Raw genomic sequence first — 24005 nt, 5'->3', positions numbered from 1 at the left:
TACATCGGCGAAGAAATTCAAAAAGTGTATAATATAAAGTCCAACCCATCTGTTTTATACGACCAAGCTGTTTTTGAAGCCTTTTTTGTTCTTTATCATTAATCTAAACCCACACCATCAGAACAAATCACGCGAGAAAGCGCGCCAACAGCACGAGTCCGTCATGCGCGTGCTCGTGCGCCGCTACGTCACCGCTGAGCAGCGCGCGCGTGACGAAACTGGCGTCACCGAGGACGACGTCATGGAGATCCGACAGGACATCTCCACGCTACGCTACGAGCTCATCGACATCCTGCACAACAACGGCATGAAGACACCCAGGATTACCATGCAGGACGCCACTGGTAAAGGTTGTTCAGATATTTTGTTATTTAAGAGTGGAATCTTCACACGTCTTTGGAGTTTTTCAAGTCTATTTGCAATTTTTTTAGTTTCCTTCTGTCGGTTTTTCTTGAGACACCTAGCTTTGAAGTTGTGAACCACTGATACCTTTTCTTCTGTCTTTTTCTTGTACAAGAGAGTTCTGTTTGCAAAATGCATCAAACAACATAAAATAACATTGTTACCCATATTATCCTTCAAAAATCAAAAGTCATGCAATGTTGACTTATTACGTTTACGTTTATTACTTATACGTTTTAAGCATCCTCTTAAAATTCTTGCGTCCTATATAACTAGTTCTGGCTGTATTCTCATTAGTTACGCGAGGACAATTGAGTTTGAGTGAGATAGAAAATAAGCAAATGAGACCGGCGTCACCAAGGATGTTGTGGCGCCCAGGATCACCATTTAGGATGTCACTAGTAAAGGTTGTAAGGATACTTTATTAATTAAGAGTTGTTTTCACAAGTTCTTGTATTTGGTCACGACTATTTGCACTTTATTCGCAATCTTTCTGTCCTTATTCAGATATTTTATAATAAAAGTGGTCTTCACAAATCTTTGAAGTTGAAAGTCATATACGTACCAACTTTTGCACTTTTCAGTTTCCTAGAGTGACTTAGTATTTTTTAGACGCCTTTCAATTTTTGAATGCACATTTTTGGTGTTTTTTCTTGTATAAGAGTGATTCAGATTCTCCATAGGCTTTGAAGACAACAGTTTCTACATTAATCATATTTTCGTGTTCTGTCGCCGTTCTGTCTACACTTTAAGTAAAAATACACTTTATTGTTATTCTTACTTCCAAGGGTATAGATAGTTCAAGCTGTGTATTCTTGATTACGCGAGGACAGGTAAGTCGAGTGAGCTGCTTAGAGAATAAGTAGATGAGACCGGCGTCACCGATAACGTCATGGTCTGACAGATACGAGCTCATCGACATCCTGCACAACACCGGCATGACGACGCCCAGGATCTCCATGGAGGTCACCATGCAGGTTGTGAGGATATTTTGTTATTTAAAAGTGGTTTTCACAAGTCCTTGGTGTTGATAGACACGACTGACTTTTGCGTGTTTTTTTTTCTGTCTGATTTTTCTTGATTTTTTAGATGTCTTTGGAGTTGAAAACCTTCAGTTTGTAAGATGTTAATAATATCAACAGATTATTTAGATGTTTTACTGTTAAACATTTTACTTTGAAGTTTGAAATCACGACTATTTGCACGTTTTTTGTATCCTTTTCACTGGTTTGTACAAGAGTGATCCTGTACCTATTTTTTTTTCGGACGTCTTTGAATATGAATCCACTGCTGTTTGCACATCTTTTGATCTTCTTTTTTCCGGGTATAGGACCGAGTGTTCTAGTTGCGCATACGGATGCTTTGAGCGAACGACTCCAACTGTGGTGGCATGTATTTGTATACAGTCTTTCATTTTGTCTATTTTAACAAAAAAAAAAGAAAACACTAAAGTTCATGGGGACCTTTTCTTTTGCAGTGGCTGGTAAGAAAGGCAAAGTCATGGAGCGGCGAATTCTTAAAGATTTCCAAATCGGTATAGTGGAAGGTATCATCAAGGATGTGCTGTCAGCCAAGGACAATAAGCCTAAAGACGTGTTCAGCCAAATCGCTAAAGCCATTGGAAGGAGAGGCAGCACTGATAGGTAAGTGTCTGTAATATATTATTTTTAGTACCTATACGAAGATACGGGCTTGGTAATACCGACCATAAAAAAAATACATCTTTGTAACTGCTATAGATTGACTGTTGAAAATTTGACATAATAACTCCAACATTACACGATTATCAATTCATTGCAAGTCTTTAGACCTTCTTGACGGGTTTGCGTGTTACCATGCGCTTAATAAACTTTCTACTGTATTTTTGTTTTTATTAACAGCAAGAAGCGCGACTGGAACGCCCTAGTGCGCACCAACACGGGCAAGCGCGATCCTATCGGTACAACCGAAGAGGCCATGACTCGTCGTAGCCGCCAGTCGCTGCGCGCTCACATCCTCGACAACGTGCAGGCTAGGACCATGGATCCAGAGAAGCTCCTGGGTAAAGAACTATGTGACATTTTTTTCTTTCAACTTAAAGCTTTACCGAATTGCGGTCTCAAGTAGACCGAGCAATGTCATCCTTAAAATTGGCATAGGCATATTTTACATAAACGACTACTATTTGAGCTTCCTACTCAGACCGTATTGTTTACTATGACCATGTTGTGACCATGTTTTATTGGTATTGAGATTGGGATATGTACGTCCAGTTTACTCATGTTTTCGTTCACTCAAGAAGAACTTGTACTTTGAAAGTATGAACGTAATGATAATGATGATGATGTATACTACGAGTGTGATATGTAAAGTACGTAAGTTCCATCATTATCATCGATACTAGCCAGGGCTAAAATTTGTGATGACTAACTTAATTATTTGTAATAACCTGAATGGCACTGTGGCAATTCCACTAAAGCCACCGCCACAACACAACAAAGTCCTCTGAATATTACGTACGTCTCCTATTCTTTAGAACCTTCCACCTCCTCTTTCAGAATACAACCCGAAGCTGTCAGGCGTCACGCCCACAACGCGCGTGGCGTACGCGAAGTTTATGAGGAACAAGATCAAGGCCGATTTCACCGCGAGGAACGAAGGGCGCGAGTCCGAGACAGACGAAGGTTTGGTAGACGAGGTATTTGAATCACCGAAGAAAGACCCGGTGCGGCGAAGCGGTGAGTAACATTCGTAGATCTAGAAACATCATAGCAAGAAAAAGATGCCACAAGCCCAAAGGAAATGAAGGCCTGGTTTAGTATGAATTATCTCACATGATTTTTGTAGGCTAATGAGGGCTAATAAACCCGACATAAGTAACGGGAACAAGCCCGTTTGAAAAGCAAATTTACCATTCTATTTATATGGTTCAAATTCATGAAACAACCCATTCGGAGATAACACGCATAATGGTGGCTGATTGTTCCCTGAACCTCAACACTATCACGATAGTTGCTTTTTAAACGACATTTTTGCTTTGGTATGTGCTGAAGACCGCTCGCATAAAAGAAACAAAAGCTTTGTTTAATAGATTAGGGACAGAGCCCGAAAAAAACATTAAAGAAAATTCATACTATAAATGAGGAGTTCGAGCTTCCGAAGAAACACCCGGTACGGTAAAGCTGTGAATCACGTCTATCTATGAGTCTAGAAACAAAGGGAACTTCACGTTCGATGTTGTTTAAAGGTGTTAAGGTGCAGTGATAGTATAGGAACAGTGGAAATAAGCTTAAATGAAATTAGATTCTCAGATGAGAATACGCCTCACTGCGAGAGACATGAACATCTGAATGATTAGGAATTAATTTTTAAAGCATTCCGACAATTTAAAGTCTTGCTCTAACAGTTATGGTTATAATATGCGCTTATGCGCGCTGTACATACGCGTTAATACGCCGAACAAATAATAGTGATTACCTGAATTGTTAAACATTTTTTTAATATTTTTCAGCTCGATCGTTCCGAAGCAGTCCGATTCCAGAAATTTCAGATGACGAAGGATTAAAAGACAATGAAATGAAAGTAGCAGCTGACATTGAGACCGAAACCAAAGGTACCTAATTCATTTCATGTTCAATGTCTAAAGTTCAATTAAATTGATGGTGACAACAACAAAAGTTATATACCATGTTTCCATGATCCTACTATTTATTGTACGAAATATCGTTAAGCATATTTTAATTTATCTAATACAGAATCGGAAGGCGGCTCTGAACAAACGAGGCCTCTCAAATCGTCCTCTCAAGAGCCTTCAGAACCCTGTACTCCAGACTTCGACCCTGTCAGCAACAAGCGACTGCCATCGCCAGCACAGCTTGACACAAAGAAAGACCACGTTATCCAAATAGATGAACCTGAATCACCATCTAAAAGCCTCTTCATCACTAAAGAAGAAGATAAAGCTCTAGAAAAACCTATCACGCCGACACCGAGCGTGCGCTCACAAGAGCAAATTCTATCTGCTGCGACACTCGAAGGTCAACATCAAGATGGAACTTCCAGGGTAACACCTACCCCTGAACCACAAGTCAGTATGGTAACTGAGACATCAAAGGAAAAATCTAGGTCTTCCTTAACAAGTCCAAGATCTTCCAGAGTCAGTCCTTCGCTAACTCCGTCACCGTCGCCTTCCATGATGAAAACTGACAAAGGAAAATCGAAGATCACGGGCAAAATTGTGTCCGGTTGGCTTTAGTTCTTAGGTTATTACTAGTGACGTATTAGTGAGAAATGCCTTATTGACATAGCAATAATTAGATTTAAGTATTGAAAGTATTGTGTGTAATGCACTCGAATCGAATTTAGATATATATGTATAGTTGCAATTGCAATTAAACTTTGCCGCTTTGAAAATTGCGGTATTAATTCCAAATAAAATGTATGGATTTTACATGAAATCTAGAAAATCGCCAAATTTATGTATAATGTCAATAAACAATTATTCAATTTGATTACGTAGCGTTTATTTAGGCTGACTACATAGTACTTTCAACTATCCCGATCAATTTATAGAATTATTAGAATTAAACACTTAAGTAAAAGTTAAGTTTACTACTACTACCGACAATATCAATTAAACATATCTTATAATTGTTAATAATTCTACAAAAAAACTACTTACAGCTGAAATACCTATGTATACGCTCTTAATATTACCATTAAAAGTTAAAGAAGGAAGGTAGGAATTGTGATAAGGAAAAGACGTGAGTTCATAAGGCAAAAGTCACTTTATGAACTATGGGTATAATATCCGTTGAATATCTCCAATTTCATCAAATACCGGTCAAAAACTTTTTATTATGAGTTAAAGTTTATACTATATCCTGTAGACATCAAAAAATAAGCTTAATTTTCTGATTTGAACATTACTTTGTTTCTACTTTTTTACTTCTTAAAATTCCCAGAAAAATGTACCCAAATCGTAACATATTGTAATAGCGCCAGTTTTCCCATATCTTTTTAACGCAAGTATAAGTTCATTAAAATGCAGCTGAGAGAATTCTGAATGTAATTTAAACCCAATTTCGTTGTACATAACTCTGTAATATCTATAAAATAAAACAACATTTTGGATATCAAACTCGATTTAGAGGGTAAAAATCGCAGGGTCAGTTTCCATATTTTATTGTAAGTATATCTAGAAAAATACCTTCCATTTGTGACAAATTAATATATACGTATATGTTGAGGGCCTGTGTCTGGGCTAATGGGTAGCGAACCTGCCAATGAAGCCGATGGTTCCAGGTTAAAATCCTGATATTATCCATTTATTTGTGTGATGAGCACGAGTATTTGTGCCTGAGTTATGGGCTATGTATTTAAGTATTTATATATTATATATATCGTTGTCTAAGTACACACAACACGCCTTATTGAGCTTACTGTGGGATATAGTCAATTTGTGTAGTTTTGTACCTCAGCTACCCGGGAAGCGCGTTTTCACACTGTCCGGTCCGATATCGGAAATCGGATAGCACTGATAGCAGTAAAATGTATTTCATTTAAGAAATCTGTATAAAAAATAATAATTAAAAAGGTGGACACATGCCTCGGGGCACTCTCTAGCATCTGTTTTTCGCATAGAGGCCACCCGACGTCCGATATCGGATTTGCATTTCCGATAATTTTAGACATCTGGGCGGCCGTCGGACCGATCATTTTTGTTTGTATACGTATATGTGGGCTGTAGGTGTACACCCCGCGGCCCGACATTATGTATGTAGGACTATTTATACTCTATCCATGTTAACAAGCTAGACCAAAGGCCGACCGCGAAAACCGAAATTCGCAAATTGCGGGGATCTTTCTGTTTTACTCTTACTGAGACGTAATTGAATGACACAGAAAAATGCCCCCAATTGATGAACTTCGATTTTCGCGGTTATAGCCCAGAAAACTCAGACAGCACGTAATTGGTGAGCGACAAAGGCGATGCAAGTGGAACGGGTGAGTTTACATGACAGCAGAGGCGACGCTAGGCGTGGGCGACGTGGGCCACCGCCTACGGCCTCGCGGTCTGAGGGACTCCGAGCCTCAACCTACATATAACTGGCTTGAAGATCTTGACGCCAAACGTCAGCTCCGAAAAACTCGGCCCAAGCCCTCCTACAACTATACATACAACTCATCTGGACAGCTCTACTGTGCTCCGTGCAGCCGAACTTTCAGAACTAAATTTGGATTTGCAAGTCACGCTCGCGCCCATGCGCGTAATAGTTAATAAATGATATTTAAAAACAATATTAATAAAAATAAAAATAACTTGTCAGGATGTCGCCGTCGACGGATACGTCTGGGAGGACATCATCATCATAACTGGGTGTTATTTCTTGCGCCAGCAGAGGGCCTCGCTAAATGTACCGTGCCCATACCAGATTTTGGTCTTGCCCCGCCACTGCATGACAGTCCTCTGTCTTTTGTACGGTGCGGACGCATTATAGTGCTCTTCTTTACATAGTGCCTTTAATATCGGTGTATCGGTGAAGCTTGTGTCGTTATAGTGCCTTATCGGATCGGAAAATGTGAAACGATCTAATAAGGCGAAAAATGTAAACATCTTTACGTCGACTGTGAGACGAACAAACATTTACTCTGCCACAAAACAATTAAATACAAGGTGTAACAAAAATAGTGGAAATCCGTTTAAGGGCATATTTGGTATTGTATTCTCATTATAAAAGTGTTTTGTCGCGAATAATGATTGGCCGACTTAGACAGACCTGCCCTATAGTTTTTTTTCTCGTCAAAAAAATTTTCTTCTACATTTTCCTAATATGCCTTTAAATGGATCTCCACTCTTTTGCTACAGCTTGTATTTTATTGCCTTTTATTAAGAAAACATACATTATGTGCTTATTTATTTTATAACTGATACAGAGCCACAATATTTATATTTTATTGAGTTTGTTAATATAATAATTTAATGATAAGAGTTACTCTAAGTGAATGAAATAAAACATTTGTTTTATGTTTGCCACCGGCATGTTTCAATTTACTTAATTCCCAGTAAAATACAACTTTTATCGCCATTAAGGGACATTTTTCAAAATACATATTTCAAGTTTCAATTGAGAAATTACGGTTTTGTTTGAAAAAACGTTACTTTTGACACTGATATGTCCAATCCATATCGTATCTAGACCTAATATTTGATGTATCTTAAAGTTCGAATCGGGCCGTAGTCGGAATAATTACTGTCTGAATTTGGGTATAAAAGGTATTAATTTTTACAAAGGCAAATTTTCTTCATTTTTGTGGTTATCTCAAAAGGTAAATTAAGAACCCTTATGGGATCAATCGCATCGCTGTCTGTCTGTCTGAACAATTTTGAAAATGAAGTCAGAAGTTTTTTTTAAACATTACAAATCTAATTTATTTATTTTACCTTTTTGGTAGCTAACTACATTAGGTTAGTTTTAGTTTGTGAATGCTGATTAATCAGATGCAATATATTATTATTACAATCATCATACTTTCGGCCTAATTTATAGTCGTTTTTTTACATTTTTTTAGAACGATGTTTTTAAAATCACTTCAAAATCTGTGTAAAACGGCGAAATGCTTGTTTAAAAAAGGAGCGATATTAATTGGGAATCGAGTGGTATTAACCACTCGTTATCAATTCTATTCGTAGAATGTAATGCCTAGTATTGGAGATAGTATAAAACGGAGAACACGATATCGAGCGATCGAAATTCAAAAATCCGTCTGCAGACTGCGAAACACGAAAATCAAAAATACGTTAATCTTCTGAATACGTAAATCTGTTAAACGTCTGCGTATGAGTCCCCTACACTCATATGGTGGGTAAATTTGCTGCCTATGGATGAGGTCTTGGTAGCTCAGATGGCAGAGCGCTGGAGTATCGATCCAGAGGCCGTGAGTTCAAGTCTAAACCAGGGCAGTAATTTTTCCACTTGTAAAATTTATTCTAAGAATACTATTTCTAGCGCTGGTGGCCTAGCGGTAAGAGCGTGCGACTTGCAAACCGGAGGTCGCGGGTTCAAACCCCGGCTCATACCAATGAGTTTTTCGGAACTTATGTACGAAATATCATTTGATATTTACCAGTCGCTTTTCGGTGAAGGAAAACATCGTGAGGAAACCGGACTAATCCCAACAAGGCCTAGTTTACCCTCTGGGTTGGAAGGGCAGATGGCAGTCGCTTTCGTAAAAATTAGTGCCTACGCCAAATCTTGGGATTAGTTGTCAAGCGGACCCCAGGCTCCCATGAGCCGTGGCAAAATGCCGGGACAACGCGAGGAAGAAGATTCTAAGAATACTATTCCTATTTTTTTTTTTGGAAACTTATTTTGGGCCATCTTTTTATTATACTACGTCGGTGGCATACAAGTATACAGCCCACCTGATAGTAAGCAGTCTCTGTAGCCTATGTGCGCCTGCAACTTCAGACGAGTTACATGCGCCTTGCCGGCCCCAAGACTCCGCACCCACGTTGAGCACTGGCAAGCTTACTCACTATGAGTAGGTCTAGGAGTAGTGACGAGCATAAGTAGGTATAATGTATAAATGTAGCAAAGTGACCAAAATAATACAACGTAATAATTGATTACATTTTTATTCAAATCCGTATTACAATGTGGTACAAAATTCAGTTTCCAATTTTTATTACTAGGATCAACCCTCCCCTCCATTCCAACTGCAATCGATAAGTACTTATATAAAAATACATATATCTTTAATGACAAATTATTAACTCTATACAGAAAACTAATAATAAGCAAGAAATTTATAAATATGCAGAAATAGCAAATACACCAAGTACAACGTTTAACCCTTTTATTGCATGTAGCACTAAAAGAGTGACGTAAAAAGACGCAATGTACTTCAAAGCTTTGGGTTGTTTCTCACTTTGATGGTAAGTATACACAGTGACAAATGTTTAAAGTTAGCAATCTGTGTACTTTTGCAACTGGTTAAATAGATAAGATTAATATTCGAGAACAGACACTGAAATTCCTAGAACTGTAAATAAAAAGTATGAGTTTAAATTTAACCTAACACCATTTAAGGTTGAATTGACTAAGAGAAGAAAAAATACTGCCAAAAATCAGCTTCAGGGCGTCCGCCAGCTGGCGCGATTGCGCGGAGCGGGTAAACGGGTTAACGAAAAATAAGTAGTACGAGCAACGCTAACTAGCGCGGACGCTGACGCTGGATTTTACCTACAATGACTTGGCACCCGCGTACGTGCACCCGCGCGAGCTAGCGAATGCCCTTAAGATTGAGTTCATTGAAAGAAAAAACAATACTGACTCGAGTTTTATAGATAAATAAGGTGGCGCTGTACACCATTTTGCGTGACTAAACTGCTAAAAATCAGCTTTTGACAACCAGAGTTACCGGGCACTATACAGCTCCGTGTATTATGCGGTATTAGCTGTCTAATTCGAAGCACGAATTTGTGTTAGTGTAAGGCCTGAGTGGACGCTCGAGTTGGGCGTGCTGCGGGGCGGGGCGTGCGGCGTGCATTTTAAACAAATGAAAACGTATAGGAGCGGCCTTACTGCACGCTGCTTACATCACATGTGCGCCAGACACCACACTGCACGCCCCGCCGAACGCTCCGCTTCGAGCGTCCGCTCAGGTCTTACGCTTAGACTTATATAATACAATCCTTGACAAAAAGGATCAATCAAACAATCTTGGTACCTTCAGGTATATTAACGTAGGTACAACTTATTTTATCTGTTACGTCATGAGTAACGATGTGAAACCGACACCGACACCGAATCGTCATGGAATAACGAACGAAGGCCGACAAGAGGGTCTATCAGACATTCACATTAGTCATGAATTTGACGCTCTGAAACTACGCACTCTGCTCGCGCCATTTATTATCCGCGTATTCGACGCCAATTCGATAAGTCAATGCCTATTCAGATATCTTTTGGTTAACGATTTTAGTAACTTACGTAAAGCCAGACCAAGATAAGTTAGCAGCGATTTTGTAATCCCAGACAGTGCAAGTGTTATTTTAAACGTCAAACATCTATGACATTATGACGTTTACTTAGCACTTGCTTAGGCTGGGCTATCAAAATCGCTGCCAACTTAGCTTGATCTGACCATAAGTATTTTAAGTAGCGATTTAACTGTGCACGTGCACTTGGTATTCGCAGTTTTATCGTATGTATGACAAATCGCATCAATTAGGAAATCTGCAAATTGCCTTACTACTTACCTATATGGGTTAAAACTGTTCTGTGCAAGCTGATTACATAGTTAAATTGTTACGATAGGTACATCATTTAGATGTGAATGTGAAGCTGGCTTACACTCGAGGAGGCCGATTCGAATGTACAAATTGATATTAATTTTATCTCATTTTGACATCACCCGCCCGTGCGCCTCGCTTGATCACCAAGAACATATTTTTAAAGTAATAAAGCAATAGCTGCTCAGGGCACTAATGCCGTGTTGAGTTTTTTAGAGCATCAATAACAACTGTTTAGATCTCGCATATTTTTAAGAAGAGGGTAATGAAATTTCCGCAAAATATTTATTTATTTTATGGAGTCAATTTAATCAAAAACCTGCATTATAATACCATTACACATACAGTAATCGAAACCAAGTAAAATCGTTAAAGTAACCGGAATTCGTTGAAGAGTATTGCGGAAATTGTTATGGCGCCGTGGATCAAAAGGAAGGTATTTCGTCATTTAAGGACTGTAGAGAAACGAGGCAGCGAGAAAAGGAAATATTTAAAATATGGCTTTATAATTGATGAACAATATGTCTTCTGATAAATTCGCCTTTGAGTACATTAATCTTTGTCAAGTTTGTTTATAGATAGTCACGGACTAAATTGTTGAGTCATTTAGGGATTTGCTTTATATTGGACATTTAACACTTAATTAACACATTGAGTGCCGGGAACCCGCTCGGTAGGTTCTCTGTTGGTAGTCGCTTTTCTCTACAAAGCGGGAAAACGCTGGGATCGGCTACTAGCGTAGCGCTACGAACATTGTCCTGACCAGAAGAGTCAGTATCTAACCCACTTCTACGTACACAAAAGTTTTAGATTTAGCATAAACCTATGGAAGGTAGAAGCAAGGAACAGAATCTCCATATACTAAAAAGTGTCCGATAAAAAACTATAAATAGGTGGCGCTATAATACCTAGAATACTTGAGAAAAAAATCAAATGATAGACAGCGCACTTCGCTCCGTCAATAACGCCTAGGTTCTTAGCTACTATAGCGCTACTCTGGAGAGGTTTGGAACTATTATAGCTGACAGCTGGACACTTTTGCACAGTTCTGCCTATGGAGATTCTGTTCCTTGCCTCTACCTTCCATATATAAACCCTTTTTAATCGAAATATTGAGAGTGACAATGTGTTAAAATTGACATTTAACTTGCAGTCGACCCTCACGAATCTGACCGAGTGGAAAGGGTTAAGGGGTGAATATTCTTGTTTCGTCCCAATTTCACGGTACGAATCAAATATTATAAATATCCGAAGATTGTAAGCACGAATCCCAACAATTTTGTTCAACCTTAGTCTTGAATCGATACTGTATTTCGTTAACATAAAAAACTCTGCACATACCTCGCTGATTAAATATTTGCTAATGCTAATAATAATACAAAAATGTTATTCGGGCTGCCAACCATCTTTAAAAAAACTATTTATGCAACAAGTAGGTATATTATTGAAATAAGTGTAATTTCATGCACATTGTGCCCGAAAAAAATACAGGTTTTCACCAAAACGTGGGGGCCATAACAAGAAATCTAATATTCGCAATTATTTCATAAGGTATATGGGTAATTACTTTCCTTTATATTAAGTTCGCTGTGACGTCGGAAAGGATACAAAATTGCGAAATTTCCACTTCAAAATCAAAATTTCGAATACTTAAATTTTTTGTGTATAGAAATGAAAACTTTTCATTTCTAAAATGAAAGTTTTTTACCGAATATTTCCTGAATTTTCCGAGATATTTGCTTTTTTGGAAATTTCTCGCAATAAGCACATTTGAAGCCCCGGAAACACGAGCAGTCATCCATTGCCGATTCCTGTATATTTGGATACAAATACCTCAACTAAGTACATTACAATGTACACACGTCAAGATACATTAGCTAATTCCGTAATAGTTAATCTCGTGATTGGTTGATACATATTAATAGAAATATTAGAAATCAATTATGGAGTCTGTCACTGCTATGAAACAGTTCGTTAAGTTCTAAACAAAACAATAATAAAGAGGTACCATAATTTCAATAGAGGCCTTTTGGTCCCAAGGGACCGGGACCTTGGGTTGCAATTATTGAGATTTCCCGTTTATCCAGGTCCCAATTAACCAGGTTTCACTGTAAACATATTATTATTAAAGATAGAACACAATCAAACCACATACCTATTATAGCGCACAAATCAATGTTTTAAGTAAAGAAGAAAAGATTATAGGCTTTTCTAAAACAGGACGGCAGTGTTAAAAATATTAACCTATAAAATATCAATGAGATAATGACTAGAACATACAAAAATATTTCTTATTTAGCGATAGATATTGTTAAAAATATAATTTTATTTCAATAAAAATAGTTCTTTATTTCTTAAGCATTATTTGTGACCGCAGCCGGCAAAACGTCCCACTTTGTTGCTTGCCATAAGGACGAGATTTGCTTGCATCTTTATACGAATAACCTGAAATGGCGTTCTTATGGCAAGCGACAAAGTGGGACGTTTTGCCGGCCGCAGTCACATTTGTTTAACTTTTCAATAACAGATCAATATTGTCACCTCGTAAATACTTGTATAATATGATTGCTAAAGAACTACAGGCTATTTTAACAAAATTATGCTCATAAATTCACACCTACGTGTATCGTATAGGTACTTAAATGATGTGTAAGTACTGTCACCATACAGTAAGTAAGTAGGTACAGTCAAGTGTAAAACTGTCGTTACTCAAAAATATGTCCCGTAGCTCTTAATTCGTCGACATAAAAACTAGGACATATTTTTGAGGAACTTAATAATTTAATAATTATACACTTGACTGTAGCTGTAACATAATGCCATAATAAACTACAGAACCCTAAAAACACCTACAGACAATATCTGATCTATTTTCATTTGTCAAAATATTTCAAATTGATGTAATGATTCTGCAAAAAAGTTAATTTAATTTTTTTACCCTTAAAATGTTGCTCACTGAGCACTCACTGGGATTACCGCACAAATCAATATTTATATAAATTAAAAGTAATGCAATTACTTATTAACGATATCCACTTTCCGAATTGCAAATAATTTGAAATCAGCAAGCAATTACGTTAAGGGTTGTTGAACAGATGATTGAAACTATTCAGAGTAATATAAAAATACAATAAATACTGATGTTTTTGTGACATATGAATAGTTTATATTAAATATCTCAAATTGAAGCATTGGAATGATATTGAATAATATATTAAAAGAGATCTAGTCTAGGCACAGACTATTTGAGTACCTAAACTAAGTTCTTTCACTTTAAAGGATGCAAAGGTTTATGAAAACCAGGGTCACACACAGAGCCTTGAAAACTTGGTACTATAATAGTACCTTACCTGCTATTACACCTGGGTGCTTAGCCAACGTGCCAATCACGCTCCGTAGCAAAGCGTACTCATCTCTCTCTATCACTCTTCCATATTAATACGACAGTGACAGTACACATTGCCTACGCGGCCTAAAGTTCACGACACTTTTACAAATAATAATATATAAGGCATTAAATTCCTTCATAAGACTACTCAAAAATAAACCTTAAGTTGTATACTAGAAGGTCTTAATTAAAAGTGACAACTGCCTTTTGAATACTCTTCCGTAAAGTATGCTCCGTGTTAATGGCAATGATTCGGCAGATTTGTTTTTGATGTCAACAACCTCCTGATAAGAAGCATTAACCTGTCTCAGGTAAATATTATATTTACATCCATGAATAAGCTCAGTTCAATGTGACATAAATACAATCGCCATCAGATATATGAAAGCGGCCGAGGTGCTCAAAAAAATCTGAACACGCACTATAACGCCTTGACAATAGAGGCATGTCAAGTAATAGAGTCGAAAAGTGGTAAACCACTTTCTTGGCTAACTGTGCTAACATCTATCGCTAGAGGAAATAGACTACTACTGAACGGGTGAGCTCCATTTTAGCCCCTGGCTTCACTTTCCATCACGTGTGACTATGGCCAATCGCCTATTAGTTTATAATATATCAAAATAACTTAACAAGTTTAATAAACTGACCTATTAAAAAGCGAGAAAAAATAATAGCCTAAATAAACATTAAGATTTTTTACGGAAGTGATAAGAAAACTGAAACCTATTTGCTAGATTATATAAAAGCAGTTGTTGGCACTTCAAAATTAAGTAACTAAGAAATAAGTTGCTGTTGTCGCTGACTGTACTCGTACTTTTCTTATCACGGGCAACTACTACTCATCGAGACAATTCTAAAAACCACAAACACAAATAGTTTGCATTGCTTTATAACATAGTTCGCATGGCCATCATCAGATCAGCTTCATGCAGAGGCGGCATTAGGCGTGGGCGACGTGGGCCACCGCCTACGACCTCGCGATCCGAGGGGCCTCACGCCTCAAATAAGTATATCTCGGACACAACGTAAAAAATATTGTTATTTCTTGCGCTACTAGAGGGCCTCGCTAAATGTACCTTGCCCACATACAATTTTGGTTTTGCCCCGCCACTGGCTCCATGTCACCATAATATTGCATTGTAAACCGATTTATATATGTATGCAAAATGGCAGCTCAATCGGAAATCGGGAAGTGGGTCATATTTAGTTTCCAAGATTTGATACTAACACAATAAATAAATAACATACACACTACCAGGGCAAGTTAAATAAAAGCTTATAATAAAAAGTATAATAAAACGACATTAAAATTAATAGGTACAAAGATTGAAATGTATTTTATCGTTAAACAATTTCTCCGTAGATACCGTAGATATTAAAACTCGCAGGAAAACTAAAGCCTTCTTTGTGGAATTTGTAACACAATTTTCTTCGCTTACCTACTTATAAATGTGTTCGTAAGAAATTACTTCAAAGTATGTTTATGTCAATCAAACAAACATCAATAGTAACTGTACTCAATTAAATATTTCAATATAATCTTGTTGTCAACCAAAAACTACAATGGCAAAAGTTCCACTTCGTTCCGTTCCCTTCCGACAAATAATAATTAGATTTTATTCCATCAAACTAGGATTTAGATGTTGTGTACTGATGCTTTATTTTAGTTATGTTTTATGTTGTGTTTTAAATAATTTGTGCCCGTTATATTTTGTCTATGTAATTAGTAATTACAAATATGTACAGTCAGCTAATGTATTAGTTTAGCACCCCCGCATACATTTTTAAGCTAATGCAATACTAATGGTTTTGCTGACTGTACTTACTTCTTTCACTTCTGTGTAAATTTATAACTGTTTTTACTTATTGCTTTAAAATGATCTGTTCTTTATTGTAATTTTGAAATAGGTGTGCCTTGTTGTAATACATATTCCGTATCACATGTGCTTTGGTATCAAGGGGTGTACTGTGTAATTACATATCCAATTTATATCTGCGAGTTCCTGTAATTGGCTATGAATTGCTATTTAAAAAGCTAAATTAATCTTAATAGCTGAATTCCTCGTCTAAAAATAAATAAATGAAAATCGGGTGTTAAACACTGAAACTAAATAATATAAACTAAGTACTTCTATAGCCATCCATACTTAGGTTGCCTCTTGATGGTCTTGACTTCCTCGATCTTCACCTGCGGGCGGAGGGGCTCAGGGGATGACGGGGGAATCAGCTGCTCAGTGCTGGACGTCGAGGTCAGCCGCGGGGCCGAGGCTGGTGGGGTCGGCGAGCGCTGGAAAATTGGGAGTTTTCAAAATTGAGCGTTGCCTAGGTATAATCTGTCTATCTCTTAACGCTTTGACTGCGAAAGACGTCAACTGAGAGCGCGGTTACAGCCCAATATCAACCTTCGTGCATTCCGACAAGGTTCACAATATGGCACCACGAACCCGCGCACGATAGGCGAGGCGTTTAAGAGGCTGTATTTTTTTTTGATTGGTTGGATCGCTTCTCAAGTGCAAAATATTTAATCACAAGTATCTTTTTGGGCAACTGTCAAAGGTGGGTTTACTTTTTACCGAAGAATACAACCGGTGTGAAGTTAGCGGCCAAATGTTGACGCCAATCGGCCGCCAACATTTGGCCGCCAACTTCACACTAAAACTAACCTACCAAATTAAGAAGTCCGTATGAAATCTAACCATACATAACACAATTGGTGGAACGTTAGGGCAGTGTCTCGTTATATAAGGGTATTTTGTCTAAACTGCCCTGCAGAATTGCAGCCGATTATTACAGATTTCATCTTTTCTACAAAACGTAAAACCATTTAGAAATATTTCGGTTAGTGCTATATAGTCCACACTAAAAGAGATACAACTCTACTAAAACCTGTTTTGGATAGTCTATTAGATGCTTAATGAAACGTATATAGTGCAACCCCAATCATCGATCCAGAAGTTAGCTGATAAAAAATAAAATATTTAATTATTCTCCACAAACCTTTTTAGAAATAATTCTGCTGCTGCTATAACGTCCAAACTAAACGGGGTACAGCTCTACTAAAAGCTGCTTTAAATACCCTATAAGATGCTCTATGACTCGTATACGTCGTCGTCGTCGTGTGTCGTATAGTATGACTCTACGGCATATGAATGATGCAAGGGCTATAAATTTGAAACTTAGGCTTTCTATGAACATTTGCATTCATTGAAGAATTTTTGCACCTTAGACGCCAGGCGAGTAAACCAGACCCACTGTATCGTACAGAACATAATACTATCTATTAAATAACACTATCTCTAGAGTGATACTCGGCGACATAATAATGGTGCACGGGCATCAAATAAGAATCTGATACTTTCTATGAACATTTGCATTTATTGAAGTTTTTCGGCATCTTCGACGGCAGGCGAGTAAACTACACCCACTGCATCGTACAGAGCAATATATTTTTTTTTGGCCAACTTTTGGCCGGTAACTTCACACCGGTAAGAATACATTAGTCAAATAACTTATTTACATATAACGAAATGTAATCCTGGAAACCATATTTATTTTTGACCGCCATTTGATAAGGACTTATTTGTTGCAAATTAACTCGAGTAAGCTTTTTGAATAAAAGCGTCCAATCACACGTCACTATCGCATGTATAAAACTTAACATGTGTTTTTGTTGAATTTAGGAGAATGACCCAAATTTCTAAAAGGTTCAACAAAAAATTGTAACAAATATTTTTCAGAATGTAGGTTGGTAAATTAACTATCTGCGTGGTTTTAAAATGAAAACGTTTTTCCAAACAAAGTAAATAATGACTTTGAACTTATTATCCCTTTGAACAAAGGATGTTTCACGTCAAAAATACATATTTCCGTGACGGAAATATTCGTAGCGTTATCAAAGCGGATGAAGGTAAAGTATTTTAAGATAAATAGGCGTATTTTGACTGGTTTATATTCAAGGGAATGCAAAACAAAATATTATTAAGACTGCGTCGAACGGTGGCCTCGAATAGTGGCCTCATTTTTCCGTTTAAAACTATGTGACAAAGACCAAAAGTTAGGGCCTACGCTAGCTGACGCGGACGCCCGCCGCGTGCGCACGCTCGCGGGTCTTGCTCCCAGGCCAAATCCGTCGCCCGCGCCCGCGCCATTTAGCGCTGTTCATACAATTTCTTATTAGACGGCGCGTCCGTTCCAGATAATCCGCGTCAGTTAGCGGAGGAGTGCACGGAGGATTACTTTCGTTTGGTACCTAGGCATATCTAACGAATGTACAACTAAATGCTAGTGTAGTGCCACGCTAACATATGTAACAGCAACAGCCATTGGAAAACCAGTTAAGCTTAAAATATTTTGCGCGAAATAGATACGGTAAACAATTGAATGCATTTTCCTATGGCTGTTATGGCTGTTATACTTAGAAGCAGTGTTGCGTTTTCCTTTATCCTAATTTATTCATTTATTTTATTTACATTAGAAGAACTACGTGATTTTTTGTATGTACATCTGATGTACATAGTCAATTACATACCACCGAAAACACAATATTCCTTGAATGCCACTGTCAAGTAAATTCTATTGAAATAATAATCATAAAGTTGAAATTTGAAGCCCACGCGACTGACGAATACCGGACAAAGCAAACGAAAGGTCGTTTGTAAAAATATTTACCTGTCCATTTTTTATTAATTCATAATTCATTTGTAACGCGATCTCAAAAACGTATCTTAATACCTTTAACACTGACGTAGAGTTATTTGAGCGTAAAACCATTTAACTTGATTAAGGGAAATTCATTACCATCTTGAGTACTTATTTACCTACAGCGTAGTACGACCATACATACCTCCCCTAATCTCTTGCTTACTTGCATTTTCTAAATGGTTCTCTTCTTTCTTATATCCGCTTTTTGAAGAAGTAGTGTTTAGGGGATAAATATAATATATGTATACCTACATTACGTGACCTTACATTACATGCGTCAAATTACGGCAGTAATCGAGGCTAGACCAGAGGAGTTAAGAAGGGTTCTCTGACAGAGTAGGGGACAGCATCTTATCTTAGATGCCAACATCATTGCTGGATCCTGGAGGATACATTTGTACCATACAAGTGTAGTAACTCACGGGAGACGCTGAAGTCAGTGGGCTCGCGGCCTTAGATTTCGTGACCAACGTGAGTCAAAGAATAACTTTGAGGGCACCCTAGGTGCCACCTCTATCGTTGGTGAAGCCTTGAGGGTAAACTTATACTTTTCAAGTGTGGTAACTTACCAGAGATGCTAAAAATCTGCGAGCTCGCCGACGGCGTGGAAGACTTGGATAGTGCTAGGACTTCTGTGAAACCTGGTATGTATAAACCCTGGGGAGAGACTTGGACTTACCGGAGGTGCAGAAGTCTGCGGGCTCGTAGCCCTGACCGACGGAGCAGGGGACTTAGGGGGCGAAGGTGGCTTGGACGACGGTGTGGGGGATTTGGGAGGTGAGGGGGCTTCGCTGACGGCGTGGGGGCCTTCAGTGGCGTGCTCGGTGTCACCTCCATTGTTGGTGCTGGTGGAGCCTGGGGGTGAAAAACTTGTGTTTTATGCAAGGTTTTTCTTTTTATGATACTTTTATAAGTTCGGACACCTTCATAGAAATAAGTATATGAGCATTTATTTTTCTATTATTAGTTTATTTATTGGTTTATTTATTTTGAGCAATCTACGACCCGTTTTATACAAACTTGTACTTCGTTTTGCTTTCGCATATTTTACCTTAGGTTTGACCGGCGCGGGTGGAGGTGGTAGGTTTCCTTCTGTAGGTTTTATTTCTGGGGCCACTGGTCTGGCGACTGCAATGTCCTCAGGAGGCTTGTCGTCTGCTGGTGCCTGTTCAGCCAAAATAATAATGTCTGTAATTTGTTTAAACTAGAAAATATAACATGCAGGGTATACACTTTCATTTCTGAAATGATATAGAATAACACGACATGTTACTTACTTGAAATGTATGTTTGAAACGTACCTATTTGGAATTATTACTAGAAAATGCGTAGTAAAAGCATAGTTTAATCTTCAAATTTGTTAGAATTACTAATGTATTTCTATAATTAGAATGCTGTTAAAATAGTGGAAACATGAAAGCTAATGCGATGAACTTAATATAATTGGTTTATATACTTACACGTTGAATGTAATTATGTTAGATAACGAAAGGTATTTAATGAAATAACAGTAACGCAGGATAACCTGGCCTTACCTGGTCATCTTGTACCGGCGGCCCAGGCGGTTTCCTCTTGATGACCTTTGGTGGTGTGTCGCCAGGGACACGCTTTCCTACCAACGGGGTTGGTTCTATACAAGAAGAAAAATTATAGGTAATTAAAATCAATTTTAACCAAAACAAACTTTTCATATTAGTTTAGAAAGTTTTGTAATGCCAAGGTCATACGATTGTAAAAGCACAGGTGGGTTAAGAGCAATATATTTTATTTTGTCCGGGACAAGATGAACATAGGTACCGTTTTATGTGCTTCTGGCACTGTCCTCACTGAAGCGCTTGGCACCGGACTGAGAACTCACTCAATTTAATAAAGATGTATATATTGTTACCAGTTTGTTGTTCTTCTGGCACCGGACTGACGGGCCTCGCGGAAGTACTTGGCACCGGGCTGGGGCCCCGCGGTGTGGGTGCCGGTGATGGCGCCGGTGATGGCACCGGTGATGGTCTAGGAGTTATTACTATCCCCTGATAAAAACAAGAAATAAATTATTGGTAGTCTATAACGCACTGGACTTTTAACTATTCCTTGAGGCAAAACAATAAGCTGAAAATTGCCGTCGTGCGTATATCAATATCGTAAAACTTTTGACGATAGGTGGAAATAACAAATGGAAAAACAATAATGTCAAAAAGAAAATACATGGCACAACAAGTACAAGCTCCGCCCATGATGCCGGCCGGCGGTCAACGTTACTGTGCGAGCGGGACAACAAAATAATTATGCGCGTTCGATAGAAACAGGAAATGACAGGTGCTTAGCGTCCTTACTTTAACCCTAAACGTAACGTACCATGTTCAGCGGGACAGGAGATGTCGTTCGAGGCTTGGGAGAGCTGCCTCGACAGGGACTCTTCATTGCAGCGCCCAGTAAAGCACCGGTACCTGAACAGAACATAATATTTGCCTTACTTTTATTAAACTATTTACTGTGAAGACAACTACCTATGCAAATTTTGATAAGCGTAATCAGCACTACTCAAAATAGAATGCTCGATTTATACATATATGCATAAGGTCCTATACTAACCTAAGTAAGGTCCAATAGAAATTGATAATAATGTAAACAAATATAATAGATTTTGTTGCATTTGACATGTGACCTAAAAGGTTTACGATGGTTGAATTCATTAAATTATATTTTAACTGCTAAATATAAAAAAAAAGGTTTAAGTTATTAAATATACACAGTTGATAAAATCATGGTTGTCCACAAATAGTTCGAGATTTCGCAGAAATGAAGATGGGTTTGTTTACATTATTTGCAATATCTATTAAACCTCACTTCACATACATTTTCGCCAATAGTTTACTTAGGTAATTGGCGAATGCAATAATGTGTTTCTAGTAAAATAGTAGATATTTTTAACCTGGCCTTTGTGACTTTAACGATACGATAGAAAATCAAAAAATAGTGATAACAAAGGGATGTGTTAGCAAGGCTCGATTCTCACTAGGTGGTTTCCACGGTGACTTGGTTAATGGCGTAGAACCTCCTTCAGGCGTGGGTCCCACTTCTTCAGAAATATCCTTGATCAGCTCCAGGAGGGTGTGGCCAGGGGTGGCTGGCATAGAGATGGGAGAAGCGCCACGAGAGCCCTCTGCAATGAGGGATGAAAGATTTATTAGCAGTGACTGCCTCGATTTGTTTTAAAATTTTTTTTTTATATTTCAATTTTAATCAGAGCTACAGGAAGAAGCAAGAAAACATTCGAACGTCAAACATTGATAATGATTTAGGAAACATTCGAACGTCAAACGTTTTGATTCTTTTAGATATGTGTTGTCATATTTGCATACTTCGCCTTTTTTTGCAGCCAATTCAATTGAGCCGTTTTTGCGATTTTTGAGGCGCTGTAAGTTTCTTCAAAATAAGATAATCCAAAAAAGCAAAACATAGCGGCACAGATAGATAAAATTTTTTTACTACTACGTCGGTGGCAAACAAGTATACGGCCCGCCTGATGGTAAACAGTCTTCGTAGCCTATGTACGCCAGCAACTCCTGAGGAGTTCCATCATGGATGATCTTATTTGAAAAAATCATTGCTCTAGGTTAAAAATCCAGGGTGGAAATAGTGGAGAGCATTTGTATGGAAAAATCGCAAATAGGAATTCCTCTTAAAGAATGATTACTACTAAAATTTTCTGGGTATTTTCCGTAAGTTGACCGCAAGGGCCTAAATATAAGACAAGGTAAATATTACGTTTTATTAGAGTATTTTCACTTTTTCCGAATTGATATCGAATGTAAGTGCCTTTTTATATATTTTTATATTATATTTTGTTGTTCAAAAGAAAGCGTTAATGTAAAACTTAAAAGATTTGATGATACATCGATATCGGATCGGACAGAGTGGAAACGCTCTTAAAGTACCTACATCCAACCACACGTACAGACAGGAACCAATAACCGACACCTTTATTTCATCCAAGAAAATAAGGGTAGGAAACCGATTTCTTAATATGGCAACACTGTGAAGTAAAACTGCGGACATAATAGTTCGGCCCAGGTCAGTCTTATTTCAAACTTAGACAGAGATAATCTTACTGTCTTTGTCTAACGCTAGTACTAGCAACCAAAAGAAAGGGATGAATATAATTTTCCTGGTTCTTACTGACTGATAAGTTGTGTTTGCTGTAATTTGTTTCAGATTGTATAGTCTACCTGGTAGTGGCGACCGCATCACCAGCTTCCTAGCTTCCTCCATAGCGCGCTGGAGATTCTGCTGGTTCTTGAAGGACTCCCTGCTGCGGCAGCGGCCGATTTGGGACCTATTGTAACAATTATTTTATCATTATTCTTCGTTTCTGTGAAAAACCCAATAAGGGTGAAATGCAAAAAAATTTAAATCAAGGTCAATGCGGAGAAGACCGGCATATTTTTTTTTCGGCTGGGAAGCCAGCCGTAGGGCAAGAAATCGAATTTGTATACGAACTTCGATCAGACACAGTCAGAAACGAAAATTTTCGCTCTTTCGGCTCTACCGAACTTCTGTAAGAATGAAAGAGCTTTTAGACGGTCTTTCCCACGTGGTTCTTACATACCTAAAGTTAAGAACTTCTATTAGTTTTATTATTGATTTTATTGTGTTATCAAACTTAGTTTTGATTTAAGTTACAGTTGTACACGTGCCATAAACTTGCGTGTATGAAATTAATACAATAGGTGTACATTACAAAGCCTAATAGTCATATACTAGGGGACAATTGTAAATTGTAATGTTGAGCAAGGTCCGGCAACGTATAATACAATAGGTTTAAATTCATTCGCCCTGATCAGTGCTTAGACATACGAAGGCTTAAATGGGTAATTTTCTTAAAGTTCCAATTATATCCGCACTGAATCGGGCCTGAAGTCAGTCCCGATGTTGGGGCTGATAATCGTTTTCCGTTTCTCGGAATATTAGCACATTGTTAGAAATTTTTGAAATGAAAATAAACTAGTTCATATGCAATAATATCAAATATTGAGCACTTTCGGCAATTAGAGACAAAGTATTTTTTACATATCAAATATTGTAAACTATGTGCTAATATTTGGTGAAACGGAAAAATACCGACTTCGGGCCTGACACCAGGCCCGATTTAGTGTCAATATTGGCCCTTAAACCAATTTAATCAATGAAATGTGCGTGGGCTTTAGACTAGAGCAAACTCTTAGTACTTACTAATTAATATTC

The 24005-nt window shown here is 37.9% G+C and overlaps 2 protein-coding genes across 2 annotated transcripts in view; one reads left to right on the top strand and one right to left on the bottom strand.

The window, feature by feature from the left end:
- LOC133525027 (transient receptor potential protein) overlaps positions 1-7417 on the top strand; it is a 68547-nt gene extending 61130 nt beyond the window's left edge. The window contains exons 16-21 of the mRNA XM_061861222.1: positions 122-344; positions 1880-2045; positions 2283-2443; positions 2940-3119; positions 3893-3994; positions 4137-7417. Of these exons, the coding sequence (XP_061717206.1) occupies positions 122-344; positions 1880-2045; positions 2283-2443; positions 2940-3119; positions 3893-3994; positions 4137-4636 (1332 nt within the window). The 3' untranslated portion in view covers positions 4637-7417. The remainder of the gene's footprint in view (positions 1-121; positions 345-1879; positions 2046-2282; positions 2444-2939; positions 3120-3892; positions 3995-4136) is intronic.
- A 7958-nt stretch (positions 7418-15375) lies between these two features.
- LOC133525026 (transient-receptor-potential-like protein) overlaps positions 15376-24005 on the bottom strand; it is a 52779-nt gene continuing 44149 nt past the window's right edge. Inside the window, 9 exon segments of the mRNA XM_061861221.1 lie at positions 15376-16353; positions 19447-19536; positions 19539-19622; positions 19819-19932; positions 20303-20397; positions 20656-20791; positions 21117-21208; positions 21778-21924; positions 22991-23097. Coding sequence (XP_061717205.1) covers positions 16198-16353; positions 19447-19536; positions 19539-19622; positions 19819-19932; positions 20303-20397; positions 20656-20791; positions 21117-21208; positions 21778-21924; positions 22991-23097 — 1021 coding nt within the window. The 3' untranslated portion in view covers positions 15376-16197.

This window comes from Cydia pomonella, chromosome 14 (genome assembly GCF_033807575.1).
Source record: "Cydia pomonella isolate Wapato2018A chromosome 14, ilCydPomo1, whole genome shotgun sequence".
Taxonomy (NCBI): domain Eukaryota; kingdom Metazoa; phylum Arthropoda; class Insecta; order Lepidoptera; family Tortricidae; genus Cydia; species Cydia pomonella.
This window is presented reverse-complemented; position numbering and strand designations above follow the sequence as displayed.